This window comes from Passer montanus, unplaced genomic scaffold (assembly GCF_014805655.1).
Source record: "Passer montanus isolate IOZ18808 unplaced genomic scaffold, ASM1480565v1 scaffold27, whole genome shotgun sequence".
Classification (NCBI taxonomy): domain Eukaryota; kingdom Metazoa; phylum Chordata; class Aves; order Passeriformes; family Passeridae; genus Passer; species Passer montanus.
In genome coordinates, this window is record NW_024367372.1 from 8,785,531 (window position 1) to 8,806,857 (window position 21,327).

The following is a 21,327-nucleotide window of genomic DNA, read 5'->3' on the forward strand; positions in this document are numbered from 1 at the left end:
TCAGACTGAACCCATACCAGCTTTTGAATTGCTACAGCATCTGATTTGTCTATAACAGAATTTGTCTATGTTGACTCATTACAATTCTGAAAAAAATCACCTCTGACCACTAACAAAGGGGGTAGTGTATCTTGAGAACTCTGTGTATGACTAACTGACATATACAATAAATACAAATGTTACTACAGTAACAGATTGAAATTATATAGTTCATTTAAACCTTTTTCCAACTTCAGCTTAGTCCCCACTAAAGCACACAGGAAATAAACATATTGAGCTGTCTGGCACCAGGCAACTATCCAGGTCCTGTTCTGTCTAGCACTGTGCTAGGCTTATCCATCTAATCAACATTAGGAGGTTTATTTATGTGAGACAGATATATTAGTAATAAATGAATTTATTCAGTAGCTTGGTGGATTTATACATGTACAAAGTCATTTTAGTTTAAGCAGACTTAAAACTGAGTGACTCCACTAGTTTTACGGGCTGTATCCTGAAGCCCTTAGCACATTCGAGTCTTCGTCTTCACAAGAAAAAAAAGTACAACCCAAACCACACAATCCCCCCTCACACACCCTCCCCCCCCACCCCCGACACACACCAAAAAAACCCCAAAACAAAAAACCGAAACACATCACTAAAACAAAGCACTAATTGAAGTCAATGGAATGTTTACTGGAACTAAAACTGCAAAAGACTTAAGAACTGGTGAAATGCAAGTGAACATGAAGCTAGCTAAGTGGCATTTCAAAGGGTAGTGGTATATTTATACACATTGTATGCAATATTCCATGTGTAAAAGTCTGTTTTAATTTTTAAAGCCCAAGATAGTTTGTAGAAGAGAAACAGCTGACTGAATTCAGAAGGGATATCTGGGTTTTCTTCATCACACCTATTTGTACTTTAGACAGACTTTGTTTTAAGGCATTAATTTGACATGCGAGTCAGGTCTGTGCTACGTTGAAGACTGTTTTCACTGATTCCTGTGTTGTTTTTTGGAAAACAAGACCGAGAATTCTCTTAGTGCTAAGGTTTATCCATTTCAATCAGACAGTGAGTGGCACATTCCCACCTCATTCGCAGTTTTTAATTCCAATTGCTTTTGAAATGTCCCTTTTCCTTCCCCCCTTTATGCTGCCACTTGAAAGTCGAAATGCAGCAAGAATGTAACGTTAGGTGCCAGTTTTCTGAATTACAGGGTGACTGCTTTAGCTGATCCCAAAAAGCAAGTGTCTTTTTATACCGCATAAAAGCCTGAAATGTTTACATATCAAAAGGCTATAGGCCAATTTCTGTCAAAATTATACATGAAGTTAAGCAGTACAAGCAATTTATTTAAACACTAGTCATTGTAGAAAAATTCAAAACCATATGCTCTTTTAGCAGTTTTTCACAAATGCATTTGACCCATGACTTGGCAAGACATGCATGCTTCATAATTTACTCTAAATTTCAAATCCTCTTGACATTTAAATAAAAGATCTTCATTAATAAAGTTTATATGAATGAAAACTTTAGAAGCTGATATTGTTAGAGGGAAGCTTTCAGAAAAATACCCAACCGCTTTTCTGCCTCGTTTTCAAATGACTGACTCTCCTAATCAGTTCAAGATAAGTTTATTCTGGGAACAAATTACGATAATTTCGCATTGTATGACTTTTATACTTTTTTTTTTTCCTGGTGAAGCAATGATGCGATCAATTTGAAACAAACGTGGGGAGCGCCGCAGGGCGATGGCATTTATAAGTGAGATGTGCCGCGGAGCGCCGTTTCGCCGCCGCTGATGCCCGAGCCCCCGGTGCCCCGCTCCCCGCTCCCCGCTCGTGGGGCGGGAGCCGCAGCCGGGACCTGCCCGGGCCAAGCCCCGGCCGGCCGGGCTGGGCTGCGCCGCCCCGGGCCCCTCCCGGCCCGCATCCCGGGGCCGCTCCGGCCGCCAGGCCGGTCAAAGACTCCGCCGGGAAGGCGGTGGGTGCGTTTTGCATCCCCGGAATTATTCTTTAGTATATTAAAATAAATAAATAAAAAAAAGTCCGATTTCTCAACAAGCGCATTTTCATAGACTTGTGTATGGTGATTGCTTTGTATGAAATCGTGTTTGGGTAATAATATTGAAAATCAGCGCCGTGTTTATCGTATTTCATACCTAACAGCTTGCTCTGCCCAGCGCTATGCTCCTCTTTAGATCCTTCTTTCAACCCATGCTGTGACCACCCTCCCGTAACAAACAATTGCTTAGCAACACTATGCAGCACAATTTGCTTGTGTTTCATTTGTTATTACAATTTCACCCCGACATTGTGTGACAACTGATTGTTTGTTTAACACAATTTTCCGTTTGCCAGGTTAGCGAAGAGCGCATGGGAAATGAGAAACTCCGAGAGCAGGTTTTGCGAAGCGGGTATCAAACCCGGGGGTTTCGCGGCAAAACGACTCAGGCTAAAACAAAATAAAACAAAATAAAACAAAATAAAAGAAGCCTTCCCCACTGGGGGGGGACAAGTTATTTGGAAAATATAATCTCTAAATTAGGAATAAAGGTAAGCGTTGTAGCATGGTGGATCATCCGTCAGGGGAGCAAAAATCTCTTGGGGCAGCGGAGCGCCCGGCCGGCCCGGGCTGTGCGCGCTCCTCCGTGCCCACCCGTGTCCCGCGGTGCTGCTTTCACCTGGGAGAAGCCGGACAGGCGCGGACATGAAGCCCTGACAGGAGTGATGCTAAACCCCCGAGAAGTCGGCCCCGGCGGCCGGTGTCCCCACCGAGGGTGTCCCCACCTGCGAGCCCCCGCAGGAGCGGGGCTCCGGGGGTCGCCGCTTTGCTCCCCGAGGGGCGGCAGTCCCGGGCTGAGCGCTGTCCCCGCCGCCGCGCAGCGGGACCCGCGGGATGCTCCGCTCCTCCCCGGAGCCTGAGCGGGCCGTGGCCCCGCTGCCGGCCTCGCCTCAGGCCTGGCTCTCCCGGGGACCCCGAGCCCGGCTCGCCCGGAGCCCCGCTCCCCGCCGGGGCTGCGCAGGGCACCGGAGGGATGCTGTCGCGCATTGCTGCAGAGCCGCTGAGGACGTGAAGGAGCATCCCGATGGCGGCATTAAGCAGGCGCTGCTCTGCATGCAGCGTGACCGGCTGCACTCAGGGAATTAGTGACCAAAAAACCCCAACAAACCGAAACTCCCTCTACGAGCCCACCCACAAACAAACAAAAAAATAAAGAAAACTCTCAAAACATAAACAGGAAAAAAATATCCCAAATCTAACCAAAAACCCGCCGAACTCTCTGTCAAATAGTTTTACTTTCCATCAAATTTGAAAAACTTGCACGAAGTTCAGGTCTAAAAGCCAAAGGGGTAAAGAAATGGTTAGGCAGATAAATTGAAGTAAAAACCGATGCAGCTAATTAATCACATTGGAATGTATCAATAAAGCGAGAATTTAGTTTTGGCATTCTTTTTTTTAACGCTTATACAAGTCTTTCGCTATAAAGACGTTTCAGATCATTCTCAGGTGTGGTTTTAAATCCTGGAATATCGAGGAAAGGAAGGCTAAAGATAAAGTGCGAGTAAGCGCTAACGAGGATATTCTTTGTTGAGGAAAAATAATGTGTTCCTCGTAAACGGACTCTAATGGCTTGTTTTCATTTCATGCGTACAATTTCCTACCTTCTTTGATGGAGAGTTGATGGGGTAAATAGTCTAATCTTATTCAGTTCACCTCCTGTGGATTCCCAGGGACAGTCGTGACAGACGAAGTATTCTGCAAATCACAAGAGCCAGCTACCAGGAGAGCCAAACCTCTTAATAGGAAGAGTTTTAGGGATTCAAAATTTCTCCGTTTAAAAATTCACGGAACATGCAAAATATAAAGTTCTCTGCATCATTGCAACTTTATGGGCTTCGTTTTCTAAGGTAGATAATGAAAGATTAAAAAGAAGAGAAATAGGCACCACTCGGATCAGAAGCAAATTTGAATACCTACCACACCCGGGGATTTGAGATGGCACTGGTCTTTAACGTTCACGTCTCTTGGCTTGTTTTAAAAATAAAAGGTGATACCTGTCTGAGTCTGTTAAAAAATGAAAGAAAAAAAAAAAAAAAACAAAAAACAAAGAAAACTGAGAGATAGAAGTTTACAATATTCGTGTGTCGTTGTTCCGCCAGGTGACCTAGGAAAATAATAAAAAACAAATAGTTCAGTTACTCAGTGAAGACGTTGTTGCTTCACTGCATAAACCTTAAATCAGAGAAACGCATACTCTTCAATGCCCGTTCAGTCCTCCGAGCCGGGGACGCAAGATTCAAATCCTGCTACAGAAACACTTGGAGTGGGGGGGCGTTGCATGTTTATGTGGCAGTTTATTTTTTTTTAAAGTGCTTCTTAAGCAGTTCGAAGCATAAATAATGAATCTGAGCCTTAGACAGAGGAAATCGCACCCACTAATGTGAACTAACACGACCAAAGTAGGTGCATAATAGACAAGACTAGGAGCTGCTAACCACTTCTACACAATGGCATTAATAAGATTAACCTGGGCAATTAGCCGGTGCAGCAGAGATCAAGCCTAAATCTGGGGCCTTTCTAAAAAGCCCACTAATGGAAAGGATTACGTTAATTTCATTAATTCTCAATACACAGACTAGGGCTGCTTTCACTCCTTTGTGCAACCCCCACCAAAAAAAGGGGAGAAAAAAAAAATCAAATCTGGTTTTGTTTGTCATCTGCATATTACCAGGAACTAAATCCAGGATGACGTCGCCTGGGTATAAAAAAGGGAAGAGGTTCAGATGGATTATACTCCGAGCAGCCCTCTGGGTTGAGATCAGTAAACAGGCGAGAGTTGAGGGGGGAAAGTTCCAGGGGTGGATCCTGCGCACACGCACACACACCGCACACGCGCGCACAGGCACACACGCACACTCTGCCCGCAAGCTGCCCTCGGAAAAGGCTCTTTTCTTTTCGCTCCGATCCCTTTTTAAAATTTATCCGAAAAGTTTCGGTTTCGTGTCCTTCCAGCCTCTTCCCCCCCCCCTCCCCAGCCACCACCTACCCTCCCTCCCCCGGCCGGTCCCCGCCGCCCTGCCCCGCACGGTTTGGGGCATGCCTGTGAGCATGTTCAGCATCGACAATATCCTGGCGGCCAGACCTCGCTGCAAGGACTCGGTGCTGCTGCCCCCGAGCGCCGCGCCCGTCGTCTTCCCCAGCCTCCACGGGGACTCTCTCTACGGCAGCGCCTCCGACTACGGCGGATTTTACTCGCGGGCCGTGGCTCCCGCCTCCGCGCTGCCGCCGGCCGTCACTGGATCCCGGCTCGGCTACAACAACTACTACTACGGGCAGCTGCATGTGCCGGCGTCCCCCGTGGGCCCTTCGTGCTGCGGGGCCGTGCCGCCGCTGGGCGCCCAGCAGTGCTCCTGCGTCCCCCCCGCAGGTAAGGCGGCCCCCGCGGGACGGCGCGGACGGGCCCCCTTTGTTCCCGCACCGCGGGGCCGGAGCGGGCGGCGGGAGGGGGCATTTTCGGGACGGGACGGGACGGGACGGGACAGGAGTGGGGCGAAGCAGCGATCTCATGCAAAGCCTATCGTCGACTCGTCTGTCTGTCCGTAGGTTACGAGGGCACTGGGTCAGTCCTGCTGGGCGGCGGGAGGGGGCATTTTCGGGATGGGACGGGACGGGACAGGAGTGGGGGGAAGCAGCGATCTCATGCAAAGCCTATCGTCGACTCGTCTGTCTGTCCGTAGGTTACGAGGGCACTGGGTCAGTCCTGATGTCCCCTGTTCCCCATCAGATGTTGCCCTACATGAACGTGGGCACTTTGTCCCGGACGGAGCTGCAGTTACTGAACCAGCTGCACTGCAGGCGGAAAAGACGGCACAGGACTATCTTCACTGACGAGCAGCTGGAAGCGCTGGAAAACCTCTTCCAGGAAACTAAATACCCAGACGTGGGCACGAGGGAACAGCTGGCCAGAAGGGTGCACTTAAGAGAGGAAAAAGTGGAGGTACTTTGCTTTCTTTTCCCTTCTTCAGCCCTCTCCCGTTCGCACCCAAACGCGCCCGAACCGGATGTATCGCGGCGCGGCTGCAGCCCGGCTCTGCCAGCGGAGGGAGAGGGAAAGTTTTTTATTATTTCCAAGTGCCCAAGTTCCTTGGGGCGGCCGGCCGAGCGTGTCACGGGGCTGTGAGGGGTTGTCGGCAGGCGGCTGTGCCTCCCGAAGGCGCCCGGCCGGTCCCACCCGAGCGGCTGCTTCCCCCGCCGCCCTCCCTCCGTCCGAGCCCGGCAGGGCTCCTGCGGGCTGAGGGGCTGCGGGTTTGCACAGTTTTATTTTTATTTCTTCCCTCTAATAATTTAATTTCTTAACGTAACAGGTTTGGTTCAAAAACCGCCGGGCGAAGTGGAGGAGGCAAAAGCGATCGTCTTCGGAGGAATCAGAAAACGCACAAAAGTGGAATAAAGCGTCTAAAACGTCACCGGAGAAGAGACAAGAGGACGGGAAAAGTGACTTGGACTCTGACAGCTGATACTTCTAAGCGGGGGGGACATTTCCCGTGGACTGTCGGATACGCTCCAGAGGATGCTACCAATCTTGCACAAGATCTGCCTTGTTGGAGGGGGAAAATATCTGTATATAATGTACAATGCCCCGAGCTAATTCCGTGTAAATAAAATGTGTTGCGGAGGTGTTGCACAGGTAGACGGCGACGCGTTTGTTCACTCTGCGCCGCGGGGAGAGGGAGAGGAGAGGGAGAAGGGAGCAGGGAGCGATGGTGCCCAGCCGGCCGGGGCAGGGCGGGCGCAGCTCCGCGCTCAGCGGGGCCGTGTCAGCGTGAGAGCGGCCGAGGGCCCCGCTCGCCGCCGGCCGGGGGGCGATGGTGGGTCTGGCACCCGGAGGGAAGCGGCCGAGGCCCAGCCCGGCAGCCCGGGGTGGGTACGAGCCCGAGGAGGCCGGGAGCGAGCCCCGCTGCCCGTCCCGGGGCTCCCGGGGGGCCCGAGCGCTCCTCCCGGCCCGCCGTGCCCTCGGGAAGCACCGGCCGGCCAAACCAGCCCGCCCCGCGCTTGTTGACCCCGTCCCGTCTCCCCGCGCTTTCCCCATGTCCCTGCGGCTGAGCCTTGTTGAGTTTCCAAAGAGCCCGTCTTTGACCCTCGTTTAGAAAAGGCATCTCTCTTCAGCGGTGTTTGAAGTTGTGGTTAATAAATTTTAGACGTTATCAGGTGGATTGCACGTAAACGGAGTACGAGCCCTTGTGTGCTGCTTTTTTCAGGTGTTTCAGAGGAAGTTGCTAATGGAAGTTTTCTCCCCTTTGAGGCAGCACCTTTGCAATTACGAAAGCAGAGACAGCCTGGTCTCGTTTTACTCTTTCCTCTGCTAGGGCCTCGTAGTAGAGACATCTATTCCCCCTTTAAAATTCACCTTCGTTTTCTTTTTTTTTTAATTTATTTTTTTTTTTTCCCCTGTGACGGTCCTGCTCAGAGCTTCTAAATTCAGAGAGGAACCATGGCGGCTTCCCCATGGTGTTGTGTTTAAGAAGACCCTTCTCTCTCACTCTTTAAAGACTGTTCATAAAATTAAAACAAATAACCTGAAAATGTAAAGCCAATTCAGACAATCTCTGGCCCGAAAACTTCATGCTGTGCCTTTCATTCAAAGTTAAGTGGTAGTGAGATGATTTTTCTTAATTATGGCCAATGCCTAAACTCACCTGTATCTATTAATCTCACCTAGTTTAGACAAATTGTTTTTTCAAATATGCTCACCATTACTTCCAGTGACATGAGAAAGCGTCAGCCTTTTCCCTATTTTTCGTGATATATCCAGGTTTTTAGGGGTGTTGTAACACGGTGCATACTGCAGGTATTAGTGTGATAGAGAGCCAGTCTTAGCACCTCAGGTAGCTTTTTAATGTCAGTGTTTCCACATAGATGTGGTATCTCTTTCTGAGTGACCTCCCACCACATCAAGATGTAGGAACAGCTGCCGTGTGGTTTTGTGTGAGCCAGTCCTTTAGAGGGCTAAGAGTTTCACAGCTACTTCTACTCGAAGAGAAGAAATTTAGCCTCTTGTTCCTCGGTGCAGCAGAGGAGAAAGGGTAAAAGCAAATGGATTCTTCTTTTTGGATACATGTGATGGTTTGGTTTTATGGAGCGATTGCATTTTGGAGATTCTACCCTATTACAATGGATGCATACTTGACCTCTGTAAATTATATTGAATTACAACACAACAGCACTAAAAATTAGTTCTTAAATTGCTGAAAATTAGATTTGAAGTGTTTTGTTATGTTATAGGCAGGAAGTCTCACTGAGTGGATTTTTAATGTCATCACCTCTGTATTTAGTCATTGTTAGGTTTTAAATGCATACTTAATTTGCAAATAAAAGCCAGGTCTAAGGATAATATTGCCCAAGACTTTTAAAATGTTTATATATTTGTGTTACTTCCATGTGTAAATATCCCTACTGCCACAATAGGAGCTTGGTAAGGTTTTGTTTCGTTTTGCATTTTTTTGTGCGGGGTGATAATTTTGGAAGTCACTATTAAAGATTTTTAGCTTGCATAGTTGAATGTAGGAGTTAAACTAGATCTGGGTTTGTAGGAAGTGGGATTTTAAAATATTTTTGATTACCAATAGGATTTACTTAAAGTTGCAGTACATATCTTTAAAGAAACATACTTTTCCAATGGCAGCAATGGTTCCAGTTGTGATCCACAGAAGCTCCAGGTCCCCAAACATGCCAGTTGATGGATTTATTAAGAACTGTTTGTTCTGTGGAAACATGGGATGTGATGTAAGAATCAAACCTTTGTATTCCAAAACACAGTTTCTATCCATGAAATTGTGATGAATCACCTCTGATTTCTTTAAAATAACATTGTACCTTTTTCGGTGTTAATTTTTGAGTTTTCTATAATCTCTTTATTACAATAAGCTTGATCTTGCAGTCACAGGAATCTTTTGTTATTACTAAATGTAGGTGTAAATCTACTGAAGTTAATAATATGACTTTAAAATCTAAATGAAAAGCAATTTTAATCTTGACCTAAAAGCTTAACCTTACTTACTAAAAATGGCATTTGTGCCATTAATAGGAGTAGCTGTCTCGTTCTTTTTCTCACTGGTGTTTGTTGAAAACCTAAAGGTTCCTTCTATCTTTTTAGCCTACAAAATGAGATTCTGTTCACTATGGAAGTCTGAAAAAGTAGTGAGAAGTTTGCATGAAAAGGATCAAGAAAGTTGAAAATTAAATTATTGAAAACATGAGGGGGGATTGTAATAAGAAGATCTCTCATTCACTTGTGCTGTTTTGTTGGCATATTCTATTTCTAGATGTCTGTCTGGATTTTTATTTTAGGAGGATTCCTACATGCCAAAATGCAAATGCCACGTAGCAGCTTTCATTATTTTCTTTCTGTTCATGCAGTAGGAATAAATCAAAGCAATGGACTTGAATATGTGCAATGTTCCAGCAGGTTCAGTTCTAACAAAGGGGCTTTGAAAGAGTTGTTTGTGGTTCTGTTTGTTAACACTTGTCTAAAAAGGAGACCAAAAGAGAATTAAAAAAAATATTTGGTAATTTTTTTCTGTATCTCCTCCACTGCAACTTATGACCTTGTATCTTGGGCAAACATTCTCAGAAGATTGGATGGGACTGAAATGTTTTGTATTGAGGCACTGTCTGGGTTTTACAACTTGAGTTCAGCTTCTTGCTGTCTTAACGATTCTCTATGAAATGTTGGACTTTTTTCTTTCTTTCTTTCTTTCTAAATTTCTGTTTGTATAATGAATAATATTCCTCTCAGATCTCACAAGGGAGTTAGGTTGAGTGGGGGATTATAAGAAGAAACGTAAGCTACTTTGGAGGTTCAGCACTGTAGTGCAGACTTATTCCAAATAATGCTGTGCATTATAGGAGTAATAACTAAATAATTATACAAAAGGAGCATACACCAAATAAATCTCTCTGACACCAAGCTGGCTAGGGTTACAAAATTCTATTGCAAGGGAATGGTAGGGAGAGCAATGTGTAGTAAGGGTCCAGTGCCGAAGGTTTCTTCTGTAGAGAGGCAGTCTTAGTAATCTGATGTTCTCTCTTCATTGTGCCATCTGCCTTTAGATAGCAGAAATTTATATTTCTATTAATACTCTATTAACCATATTTATTTCTGTAGTTCTTGTTTTAATGAGTAATGCTGGAAAGCAGAGGTCAGAATTTTTTTTTGCTTGACATGAAGTGATTTATTATCAGCTGAGAATCTGGACTTTTTTTACCTTTCAGTTTTACTAATACTTAAGTGAACTGTTTTTGAGCTTTCCTATAATGGGATCCTGGGAATATAAACCATGCAAACTCTTTCTTACACATGACTTGTGAAGCAAACATTTGGATTAGTAGAAGTTATAAAAAATTGCAATGTTAAGGTGAGTTCATATTTTTTGTGCTCCATCCACATTTATTGGTTCTCTGGGATTAAACACTGTGGAGCATAAAGGAACAAAATCCTAAAGAGTTTTTGTTTTGTGTTTTGACCCTCTAGGGTTTTATTCAATTTATACTTTATGCTTTCCTACTTCAGAGACCTGGTGAGCCTGGGCTCAACCTAGACAGAAAAGTTTAGTCAAATTACCCTGTTTTTCTGGAGTTGCCACTTACCCTGATCTGATTGGAGTCTATTACACAAAGGTAAAAATTATAGCTACAAGGGGTTGGATTGTAAGAAATTAATGCAACTTTAAAGTGGCATATCTCTGCAAAGTATCTGACAACTTTAAATACAGGAACTTGTATCTAGAGAATTTAAAATTAAAAATTTAAAATTAAGGGGAAAAAAAGGAATCGTACGTATTACACTTTTGTATTCAGAATAGAGTAGATGTCTACAGACAGGTACATGTGTATGTATATAGACACATATATATGTCTTATAACCCTCAAGACAAAAGGCAAAATTTAAGGCACAACTGAATAGAACAATAATGGAGCAAGAGAAAGGCCAGGAAACTTATTAAAACATAGAATTACTTAGACTTGAATGTTGAAAGTTACTTTTCCTTTGTCTTCTAAATGCTGTCTGAATATTGGTGTTTGCATTTCTTTTCTAATCCTTGCAGGCTTATCTTGGAGATTTGGAGTTTATACCTCCAAAGACATCGAACACATGTGCAAGCCTAAAAATTATAATAATGTCTTTGCATTATATCCAGAAAAAGTCTTCCCCCAAAACTCTAAGCACTGAAATCTCACCAGAGTTTAATTTACTTGTTTATATAAGCACAACATTATTATTATTTTTATTATTATTATTATATCATTGCCTTTCTGAGGCAATGTTGGCTACCCAGTGACTGCAGATTTCTTTCTTAACAGCACACGTTGGGTTTTTCACCTTCACTATACCATGGAAAAAAGGACAATTTTGGTGAGCTGTACCCCCTTACTCAGGATTCAACCATTTTCTTCTCCCCTTGCTGTCCAGGGTGGGTGCATCTGTGAGCATGACAGACTTAGTAGGTACTATTCCTGGGAAAAAAAAAGCCCAAGGAATGGAGATCCAGGTTCTGATGGTGTCAGTTCAGTGATTTGGTTTGTAGGGAAGCATCACAGACTGAGCTGCAGTCACAGGGCTGGAATGAGCTGCTGAGCGCAAGGATGGGAGCATCTGAGGCTGGCATCCCTCTTGACTCAGGGGTGTTACAAGTGTAGACCCTGACCATAACTGTATTTATTCCCTTATTTGGGGACTTTGGCAAACTGTCAGAGAGCTTGGCTGTGAATTTTCAGAGTGATCCCGAGGTGGGAAACTACTGCTGCTCCCTTTTGCTGTTGGAAGTGCTGAGGTACCTCTTTCTCTGGGGGACACACAAGAAGTCTTTGGCACAGTGTGGGGAAGCAGAAGTGATGACATTTTTTTCACTGGTGGATTTTAATGCCGTCACCATGTTTTCCTGTTATCCTGCTGGAAATTTGACTTTTCTGGTGAAAATAAGGCCTTCGTGGTTGATATAATTATATATTTATAATTTCACTTGGTTCATAAACAAATTACATGTATTTTTGCTATTTCTATGAACCCAAATTGAAGGCTAAATTAATAGAAGATGAGTGAATAAAGGTACAATATGGTTTGAGTGTATGAAAGATATATTTTTAAAAGCCACAAAATCAGAGACCTAACCTACTTTGTTTGCACACCCAAAAACTCTTGCTGAGTGTTACATGTGCAAGGAATGCAGTGCCAGCAGAGAGCAAGTAACTTTCTTTGGAAATAGAAATGGAAAAGAGTTATTTTTATGCCAAATTTTACCCCACAGTGGATAATTACAGCCAAGTTGTAAACCCCTTAAAAGCAATAAGGCACCAGTATAATGAAACACATAACTGAAATTTACTGTACTTGTGTAGATTGCAAGCTTACTTTTGAATATTTAGTGTTCAATTTCTTAAATCTGTAGTGTTCACAGAGGGCTTATAAGTGCTAGAATTTTGATTAACTGCCTCAAATAAACTACTGCTATTGTTATCACTATAAATCTCCCTAACCGAAGAACCTCAAGGAGGCTGATATTTTCTGTGGAAACTGTAATGATTTAGAAGGGCATGAACCCAACACCCTTTATTTGGAGCTTCCTGGCATTATACAGAAAGTCTCAGGATTTATTTACATCAGTTACTAGGTCTTATTTGTTTAATATTACTTTTTGATCAGTTTTATACTGTGTTTATCATGCACAATTTTAGAACATACTGTGTTTTTCTTCCAGTTGGCCCTAATGGCATAGAGACAGCTCTTCACAGTGAAACTTGCTCACTTGAGACTCCTTGAGCCTGGTTGAAGGGATGATGTGGAAGCCTGACCCAAAACCTTTGTGAATTAATGAGAAACTTTTTTCTAAAGCTGATGATATTTCCCACGGGCACCAATGGCTGTGGTTACCAATGGCAAGGTGACCAGTGAAGAGAGGGCATTAATCCCTGGTCAAAAAGGGACAGTGATTATGGGACAGAACCATGCAGGAAGGGATCATTAGAAATCCCAGGATCTCCTCAAAATTCTCCAACTGTGCTCCTCCAACTTGCTCAGCTAACGTGGCCCTTCCCACCTCTGTACAGGTGCAGTTCTAAAGGTAGAAATGTGTCACTAAAGTCACTGCAGTCAGTACTGCTGGAATAAGCTTACCCATGTATCTGGATTCATGTTAAAAGTTTCAATGAGATACCTTTTAAGGTGAAACCATCTCCACTGAAATAATCACACAAACACAGCACAGTCTTTAAATGAGCAATAATATTGTTGACAAAGTGTTTCCTTGGCATAGAAGTAGGTGTTTCCCATGCAATGAGGCTTGACTAGGGATATTAGGTTCTCTGAAACTGTGTTAAACTTTTTTCCACCAGCATAAAGGCAAGATAAAAGTTTGATACCTATCACTCTTGGCCTTAAAGGAACATCTGATTTACCAGATGTTTAAGAAAACCCAGAAGAGTGTTCCTGAATTGCAAAGCAGCTGTGTTTTTCTCTGCTCACATATTCATTGGCACAGCTGCTTCAGATATCTGGGCATCTAAATTATTCTGACATCAGAAAAAAACACTGAAACAGGGACTGATTATGGCCATATTGCTTATGACAGTTTAATGCTTTGGCTGACTGATCACTGGGAAAGCTGTTCAGTCACCAGGCACGTTGCAGTTAAGAGGTAAGTAGAATTCATGTTGAGCACTAAGAGCTAGGACATTAGGTGCTCTAGAGTCATTCTTTCTAATATCAGTCTCTTTGAAGTAGCTGTCTTAGGAACAGAAGCAGTTTCCATCTCAGCTTCACAGTCTTTTTGGTTGCATGCTGAAAATTTTGGTATTGATTAGATGGATCTCAGATGGCTACAAAATTAAAACAAAAAAAGCAAAAAATAAAAAATTTGATGTTAAAAATAGTCTAAAGAAGTCTATTAATTTGTGTCTTTTGAATTTCTGCACATTTTTGCTATTCTTCTCTCAGTTGCCTGTCCAGGTTGTCTTAAAAACAACTGGACATTTTAACAGTGTTTGGGTACTACTTTGGAGCCAGCCTATTGATACCAATAAACTGATTTGCTTTTTAAAAAATAACTTTTGGATCAGCACAAAGTAGAAAGACAATTGTCCTGGAAAAATATCTGAGAACATTTTTGGAGAAAGCAAATCTAGCGAGTACAATCTAATCTCCACCTCTGGAAGTAGATCACATGAACTAGAAACAGTACCTTTGCAGTCTGCATTACCCAGTGACTCTTGGGCCTGTATGAAAAAGAAAGAGAAGCAGGCAAGAGCCACAGTTCCCTACATTTCCAAGTCAACTAGATATAAACTCAGTACATGTATCAGGGGCTGTGACTTGCTGAGAGGAATTGGCCCACAAATATAGCAAATAACTGCTTTTGAGAATTCTAGTTGAGGATTAAAACCATTTAATGTTTGATTGAAATTATGTTTGTACAACTGAAATTTTAAAAAATAATATGAGATACACTTGATGTTTATTTTTGGAACAAAAAACTTGAAAATCATTGCTTTTGTAGGCTATCATATATTTTTGTTTGGATTTATTTATTTTTACAAACTCTTACTGGCAGTCCTGTTCTTGTTGTAGCATAAATTGTGAAAGCAATTTAAACTTGTACACAACAAGAGCCTTCTGATCCATTTTAGAAACCCTGCTTCTTTCTTATAGCTCGTGGTTGTGTATGTGAGACAATCAAATGGTGGAGTTCCATATAAGTGAATAATCTTTGGTATGGAAGTGTCTTTTTTGCAGAACAAAATCTATGGAAAGTTATACTATGGCTGATAGTATAACTTACAGATGGATGACTTACAGATTGTACTTGCAAGGACTGGGGTCCTTCTTAACCCCTTTCAGCAGGTTTGAAACCATACCTGGCAGATACAAACTGGAACACATTAACAACAAAAATAAAATTTAAAAATTAAAAAAGTAAAAAATAAACAAACTCTTATTGGCAGTCCTGTTCTTGTTGTAGCATAAATTGTGAAGGCAATTTAAACTTGTGCATAACAAAAGCTTTCTGATCCATTTTAGAAACCCTGCTTCTTTCTTATAGCTCGTGGTTGTGTATGTGAGACAATCAAATGGTGGAGTTCCATATAAGTGAATAATCTTTGGTATGGAAGTGTCTTTTTTGCAGAAAAAGATCTATGGAAGTGCCATGGCTGATGGTGCATGACTTACAGATTGTACTTGCAAGGACTGGGGTCCTTCTTAACCCCTTTCAGCAGGTTTGAAACCATACCTGGCAGATACAAACTGGAACACATTAACAACAAAAATAAAATTTAAAAATTAAAAAAGTAAAAAATAAAATTAAATTTAATAAATAAATAAATAAATTAAAATACTCGTGAGGCCCAGAGGGTAGGTTCCAGGCTGAAGCCTCACAGGTCCTTCTTAACCTCTTTCAGCAGGTTTGAACCCATACGTGGCAGATACAAACTGGAGCCCATTAACAACAAAGAAGTATTTAAAATACTCGTGAGGCCCAGAGGGTAGGTTCCAGGCTGAAGCCTCACTGAGAGAGAGGTCAGCTAGAGACTGAAATGAAAAGTATTGGTAATACTTTCAGCACAAATTATGACAGAGTAGTACAGTTTAGTGGAGAGGACATTAGTATGGGAGAAAGAGAAGAGAATTTATCTGTAGTTCTGCTGTTAGAAGCTCTGAATGCCTAATGTTTCAGCTGGACCAGATATGTTTCCATCTGTAAAATAGAAGCCATTCAATATGATATCCATAAATACCAAGTGCTGTGTACTGTTTCTCCATCACAGTTTCTTCTGAGCAGATACCAAGTGCTATTTACTCCAGATAGAAACGTGTTTTAGGTTGGAAAACAAAAATATTTAGATAGATTTGTAACACCAGTTCAAAGAGGTTCTTGAGAATGAAATGCTACACAACTTGATTTAACTTCTGTTGCCTCACCAGCAATAGGCTGATAAGTTTGTAAATTAGAGGTCACTTTTCCCTCTGACATATTTAAAATACATTCTGAAGAAAGGATAAAACAATTTAGATCTTATCAAGAAGGCATCTGAGCAAGGGTGAGATGCCAAGGAAAAAAATAGGTTTGCCCTCTGCCATATATTTTGCACTTCTAGGGGAGGGACAGCATACAGGCTGTAGAAGAAGACATTGGAAGAGAAAAGGGAGAATAGAAGCATATAAATGCATGGGACTTTTTTCAAAGTGAGAACTTGCAACTGTTTCTTTTCTGAACTGCTTCCAAGGAGTATTTTAAGAGAGGGATGGATCTGAAGGATTTATCACCTGCCCTAGCCTGGCAATGCAGAAAATTATGAGTTTGATGACTTCATGATCTGTATCTGGGTGTGACATTTTTACTTGTTCTTTAGTGTGTATGCCTATATTTGCATTTACAAGGACAACAGTTTTTCTTTCAGTGTTGTCAGCATCCCACTGAGAGGTCTTCTAGTGCATACTTACTAAATGTGCTTGTAATCACAAACAGCAAGACAAATGCTACTACTACACATTGTAATTTCATTAATTTGATAAAATCTGTTTTGGCTTGTCACTTGCTCCCTACCAGAATAAATTACAATCCTGTAATGCTCCACTGTGGTAAGTGGATAACCACTTCATGGCAGGTGTTGAGCTGAGCTGAGAATTATGGCACCCTCAAAGCTACTGTTTGGAGTGATGGGGTTTAATCTATTAGTACTTTTGATAGTGTGGAGGTTCTGAACCAGAATCAGCAGTGTGTTTTATGACCCTTACTGCAGGAATTGTTGATCAACATTGACCAATATTGTTGACCAATATTTCCCCCCATCCCCTCTCTGCTCCCAGAAAGGACAACAGCTCAGAGCAACAGGGTTGTAAAGGGAATGAGCTCTTTGGACTGACTACAGGGCAACTCTGTGAAATGGATGGGATGTCACAAGGCTGGCTGTAAGTGACCTACCAATCACCCATGCCCTGGAACAGCTCGGTTCTTGATCCAGGGCAGGAGACACAGCAGCTGGGATTTGGCCAAACATTGCAGCTTGCTGACCCTGCTGATGCCATTACTGTGTCCTTTGCAGCAATAGCAGGAGATCAGCCCCATTCCATTTGGGGACTTCCTCATGCCAGAGAAATCCCTAAGGAAGCAATTAAACTACAACAAGCTTCACAGTAACTTGCATTTTAGCCTGTGATCTAACTTTGTAACTCATGATTAAAAACTAGGTGGAATACTGCTGATTTTTTCCTAACAGTAAGGAGATTTATGTGGTTGACATTTTATTCCTACATCTTGAGATGTTATAAACACTGTAAACATTATAGATGAGATTTGTAAACACAAGTTATTTATGCAGCAAAACAAATACATGCCTAGATTAGGTCAGCTGGTAAAAATAATCAGTACTCATTATTGCTATTTAACTTTATGGAGTGATCTAAATATCTTACAGAGCAAACACAATAAAGAAATTTATTCTTGAAATGCTGCTGCTCATTAGGGACTCAGTGTGTGAGAGAACAGCATGTGTTCCCCTGACAGGGTATCTGAGGTGCCTCAGGTGTGGGCTTGCAGCATCTCTTTAGCATGTCTTCTCTCATAATGTCTTGTAGACATTATTCATATCAGTGCAAATTTTAATTTTTTCTTTGCATTTGTGTGTCTTCTGGTGCCCAGAAGAGCAGTTTCAATATGACAAAGAATACTCTTGTGCATTTATAGAATACAGCTTTTAGGAGAATTTTACTTTAACACATCTGTGTATTGAATGTTTTATTTCTGCTACCAGCAGTTATTTAACTGAGATATGGGAAAGTGATTGGGGAAGGGGGGGAACCCAGGACATTCTTGAAAAAAAAGTCTTCAAGTCTCCATCACAAGTATCTCCTGGTGGAAGGCAGGCTGCCTGTATCAGCTTTCACCATGAGAGAGGAAAAATGGGAATACCCGGAGTGCTTTGTCCTTTCATTACCAGCACCATGCAAGTGCAGTTGGAAGTTAGCACTGTGTCATGTTTCAGTCTGTTTCTGGTTTGCAGCCCTTTAACCTGTATGCATTTCCAGAAATGTCATGGATTTTCTGCATGTCTTTACTTTTTGCTGCCTCTAGAGCTTTAGTATCCTTTAATTGATTTTTTAAAAAATTATTTCATTTTCCCATGTTTGTTTCCCCAGGTACACCTGTTTGCTCTAAATCAGCTTATAAAGTTTTTTTGTGTGTAAGTCTGGCAACAGAAGAGGTGAGCTTGAAATTTAAAAAGTAATTTGTGATTTAGTGCACATACCTCTGGTCAGATTAGCTACTGTTTGAGCTTTTCTTATATCCAGACAGTTGAAAGTGAAAGGACAGAATTAATAAAGACAAATTTCACCTCCTCTGAAAATTGGTCTGTATATGAGCATGTTCAGAATGGTTACTCTTACACTAATTGATAGGCATGACTTTCTATAGCTCATTTTATTGTCGCATTTACATAAATGTTGCTTGTGCTGGAAAACTCATGCTGATTTCAGACAAGAACAAATAGTCTCTAAATGGGACATTTTGGTTTCATCAACAGTAGTTGCTCCTAAAAACGAGCCTAAAGGATGTTGGTTGTGGTTACAGAACTCAACTCGTGTTCTGAGATATTCTTCCAAATTTTGCAGTGGTCCAAATCCACATCTCTCTCTTCTCAGATAGTAGAGCTCCAGAAATGGGCATGATCTGGCCTAAAAGACCATGTTTGGCACAGTGCTTGCTCATTTAATTTCTTCTGTCCCAAACCACTTCAGTGAGGTTCAGCTTACTCATAAGAGATATTCTATCCCTGTGGTGGAGAAATTCACCAACTTCTGATGTGGAACAGGCAGAGAAAGCCAAATGCCAAAATGTGTTTGTATAAATACATAGTCTGGTGTGGTGATCCCTTTGTAAACATCTGTACTTGAGAACCTTGTTGGATTTTGAAAACCCCTTGGAGAACATGGGGAAGGATTTTTTGCAGAACTCTTACTTGCAAGACAAACAAACATTGCAAGCAAAAATATTTGTTGGTACTTTTCGGGAAATTGCACTATTTGCCTTAAACTAGAATTTTAGGTGAGACAAGCAATTCAACAACATGAACAATTCTACAGGACAGGAATATATATTTTATTTGAGCTACCATAGACTATTTTTAGAAGTTGTAGCTATATTTTGAAGTTCAGTTTCCATGTGTTTATTATCTTAGTTGATAGTTAGCTTGCAGTGACAAATGTGAAGTGGTTTTTTGAAGTACTAAATATTTCCTCTGTAGGTCAGTGGGACTCAAAACTCCTTCATTCCTCTATATTAAATTTAATCATGACATTACACTGTGCCAGTCTGGCTTTTCAGTCAGATTCCGCTCACATTTCAGCAAGGACAGTGGATGTCAGTGGTGCACCAAAACTGCTTCTTCTAAAAGATTCTTTCAATGGCAGAGGTACTACTGTTGGAACAGGTGCATTCAGTTATACTCAGTTTACAAACTCAAAATTTGCAATAATAGTGTGTTTTGAGAGTTTTTCAAGAGCTAAGATGGAGTTAGGTTTGTTTGGCAAGACAGAGCTAAAACTCTAGCAGTGTCACAGCATTTACTTATGAACATGTGTGCCAGCTCAGAGTGACCCAGCTCTGCCAATAAGTCTCCTCTGCTACATGGTTATTGTTGCTTTCTGCAGGTCCTAGAGGTCTCTTGATTAAATCTTGACATGTTGAGTAGCCTTTGAGAGCTGATGCAATGACAGCAAAAGGAAGGGATATCTGGCATGCATTTTTTCCTGCGTTCACTACATGATTTCAAACTACATGATTTCAATTTTGCTGGAGGAGCAAAGGGGAATATCACTGGAGTCAGAGGAGTTGAACTTGACAAAGTCATCTGTTCTTTGCTCCTTTTCATGTCCTTGCTCTCCACAGTGCTTTTGTCAGCTTTAACAAACACAGAAGGTCATTATGGAAGCATACTGTGGGTGCATTATTTTGGTTTCACTTTTCACTTTTCTGTACATGGGGAAAGCGCTATGGCAGTTTTTAGCTTAAGATGGGAAGGCCCTAATCTAATGATTTTAATCCATGGCTCTGGGGTTGTTTTCTGTGCATGTCACAGCAGCATTCAGTAGCTGCAGATTATACCAGACAGTGTCAGGCTTCTGCAACAACAAAATGAAAGGAGAAGAGGAAATTTTGGCATGGAGTCTCCTGGTATGCTTTGCAATCTTTTTTTTTTTTTTTCCCTAAAAAACAAAAATAGTGTCTTAAAAATGATCAGTGCAGTTTCAAATTGAGATGATAGCAAAAAAAACCAGCCTCTTTTGGTGGTGAATGTAATGGTCCTGTAGTGTAATGCTAAACTTTGTGCATGCTGTAGGCAGGGTGAACTCGCTGAGAACGAATTACAATGACGAAGGGTGCATGTTTTAAAGAATGGTGATGGGATAAAGTGCAAGCAAGAATATTTCTGCTTACATACATACAGACACAGGGCATAAATTACATAAAATATCTCATATGCACAATTTTGAGCCCATGTATTTGGAGATATGGGAAGCCCATAGTAGCCCATGTTAATAGTTGCTCATATGTATGTACATATGAGAAACTACACAATCTGTACATCTACACAACTTCAGTTGGTTGTGAGGGGAATCTGAAAAGAGAAATTAAACTTACAGAAAAAGTTCAACAAACTATTAGAGTTGGAAGGAAAATAATGGATTGAAATTTAAATAATGGATTTATCTTTTTAACCTATATATACTTGTAGAAGATATGCTAGAACATAATTCTTCTATGCTCCACTAGAAATAGCAAAAATTGTCTTGTTAATTGAAAAACAACCATTGGATTTGTGTTGTGTGGGATGCAGGTCAGTGTAAAAGTAAAGTGAGTGCTGTGCCTTGGAATGAATTGCAGTTTTGAAGGATAGGTCCTCCATGCTCATTTTTGGTTTTGGCATTTAATGCCTTCCTCTCGTTCAAATATGTGGGAGGAATCAAATGTCAAAATCTTCACTGTGTATGATATATAATTTCTCTCTTGTATTTCAGTGGGAGGAACATCAGACCCAAAATGATTATGTGTCTACTCATAAAGAATCCATCACTGCATATTTTAATGTCAGTTGCGGGAAATGCAGATGGGGTAAAATATTGTTGTCACCTTCCCCCTACTGAGTTTCTGCTTGTGTTTTTCTATGTATCCTTGCAGGAAGCCAACAACCCAGAACTTCGATTCTGTGTTTGGAGCTTTGGTCCTGGCCAAAGCAGATCTCAAGAGATGAACATGTCCCAGGACTTTAGAATCCCACTCCAGATCTAGCTCA

At 41.9% G+C, this 21,327-nt stretch overlaps 2 protein-coding genes across 2 annotated transcripts; one reads left to right on the forward strand and one right to left on the reverse strand.

Annotated features, from left to right (window-relative positions):
* Positions 1 to 869: 869 nt before the first annotated feature.
* On the reverse strand, positions 870 to 3,950 carry LOC120503783 (cuticle collagen 14-like). Its single transcript, XM_039712700.1, has 2 exons — positions 2,772 to 3,950; positions 870 to 2,665 (listed from the first exon to the last, which is right to left on the reverse strand). Exons 1-2 carry the CDS (start codon positions 3,064 to 3,066, stop codon positions 2,526 to 2,528), a joined length of 435 nt encoding a protein of 144 aa, XP_039568634.1. The 5' UTR covers positions 3,067 to 3,950; the 3' UTR covers positions 870 to 2,525.
* Positions 3,951 to 4,145: 195 nt separating this feature from the next.
* On the forward strand, positions 4,146 to 6,674 carry GSC (goosecoid homeobox). The gene is made up of 3 exons (XM_039712699.1): positions 4,146 to 5,413; positions 5,724 to 5,983; positions 6,351 to 6,674. The coding sequence occupies exons 1-3, from the start codon at positions 4,579 to 4,581 to the stop codon at positions 6,501 to 6,503; spliced, it is 1,248 nt and encodes a 415-aa protein (XP_039568633.1). The 5' UTR covers positions 4,146 to 4,578; the 3' UTR covers positions 6,504 to 6,674.
* Positions 6,675 to 21,327: the final 14,653 nt, after the last annotated feature.

Excerpts from the sequence above, each read along its gene's own strand:
- LOC120503783 (XM_039712700.1), bottom strand. The coding sequence starts at position 3,066 with ATGCTCCTTCACGTCCTCAGCGGCTCTGCAGCAATGCGCGACAGCATC. Across the intron at positions 2,666-2,771 it reads GCTCCTGCGGGGGCTCGCAG|GTGAAAGCAGCACCGCGGGA; the intron begins GTGGGGACACCC and ends GGCTTCTCCCAG.
- GSC (XM_039712699.1), top strand. The coding sequence starts at position 4,579 with ATGGAAAGGATTACGTTAATTTCATTAATTCTCAATACACAGACTAGG. Across the intron at positions 5,414-5,723 it reads CTCCTGCGTCCCCCCCGCAG|GTTACGAGGGCACTGGGTCA; the intron begins GTAAGGCGGCCC and ends GTCTGTCCGTAG. Across the intron at positions 5,984-6,350 it reads TAAGAGAGGAAAAAGTGGAG|GTTTGGTTCAAAAACCGCCG; the intron begins GTACTTTGCTTT and ends TTAACGTAACAG.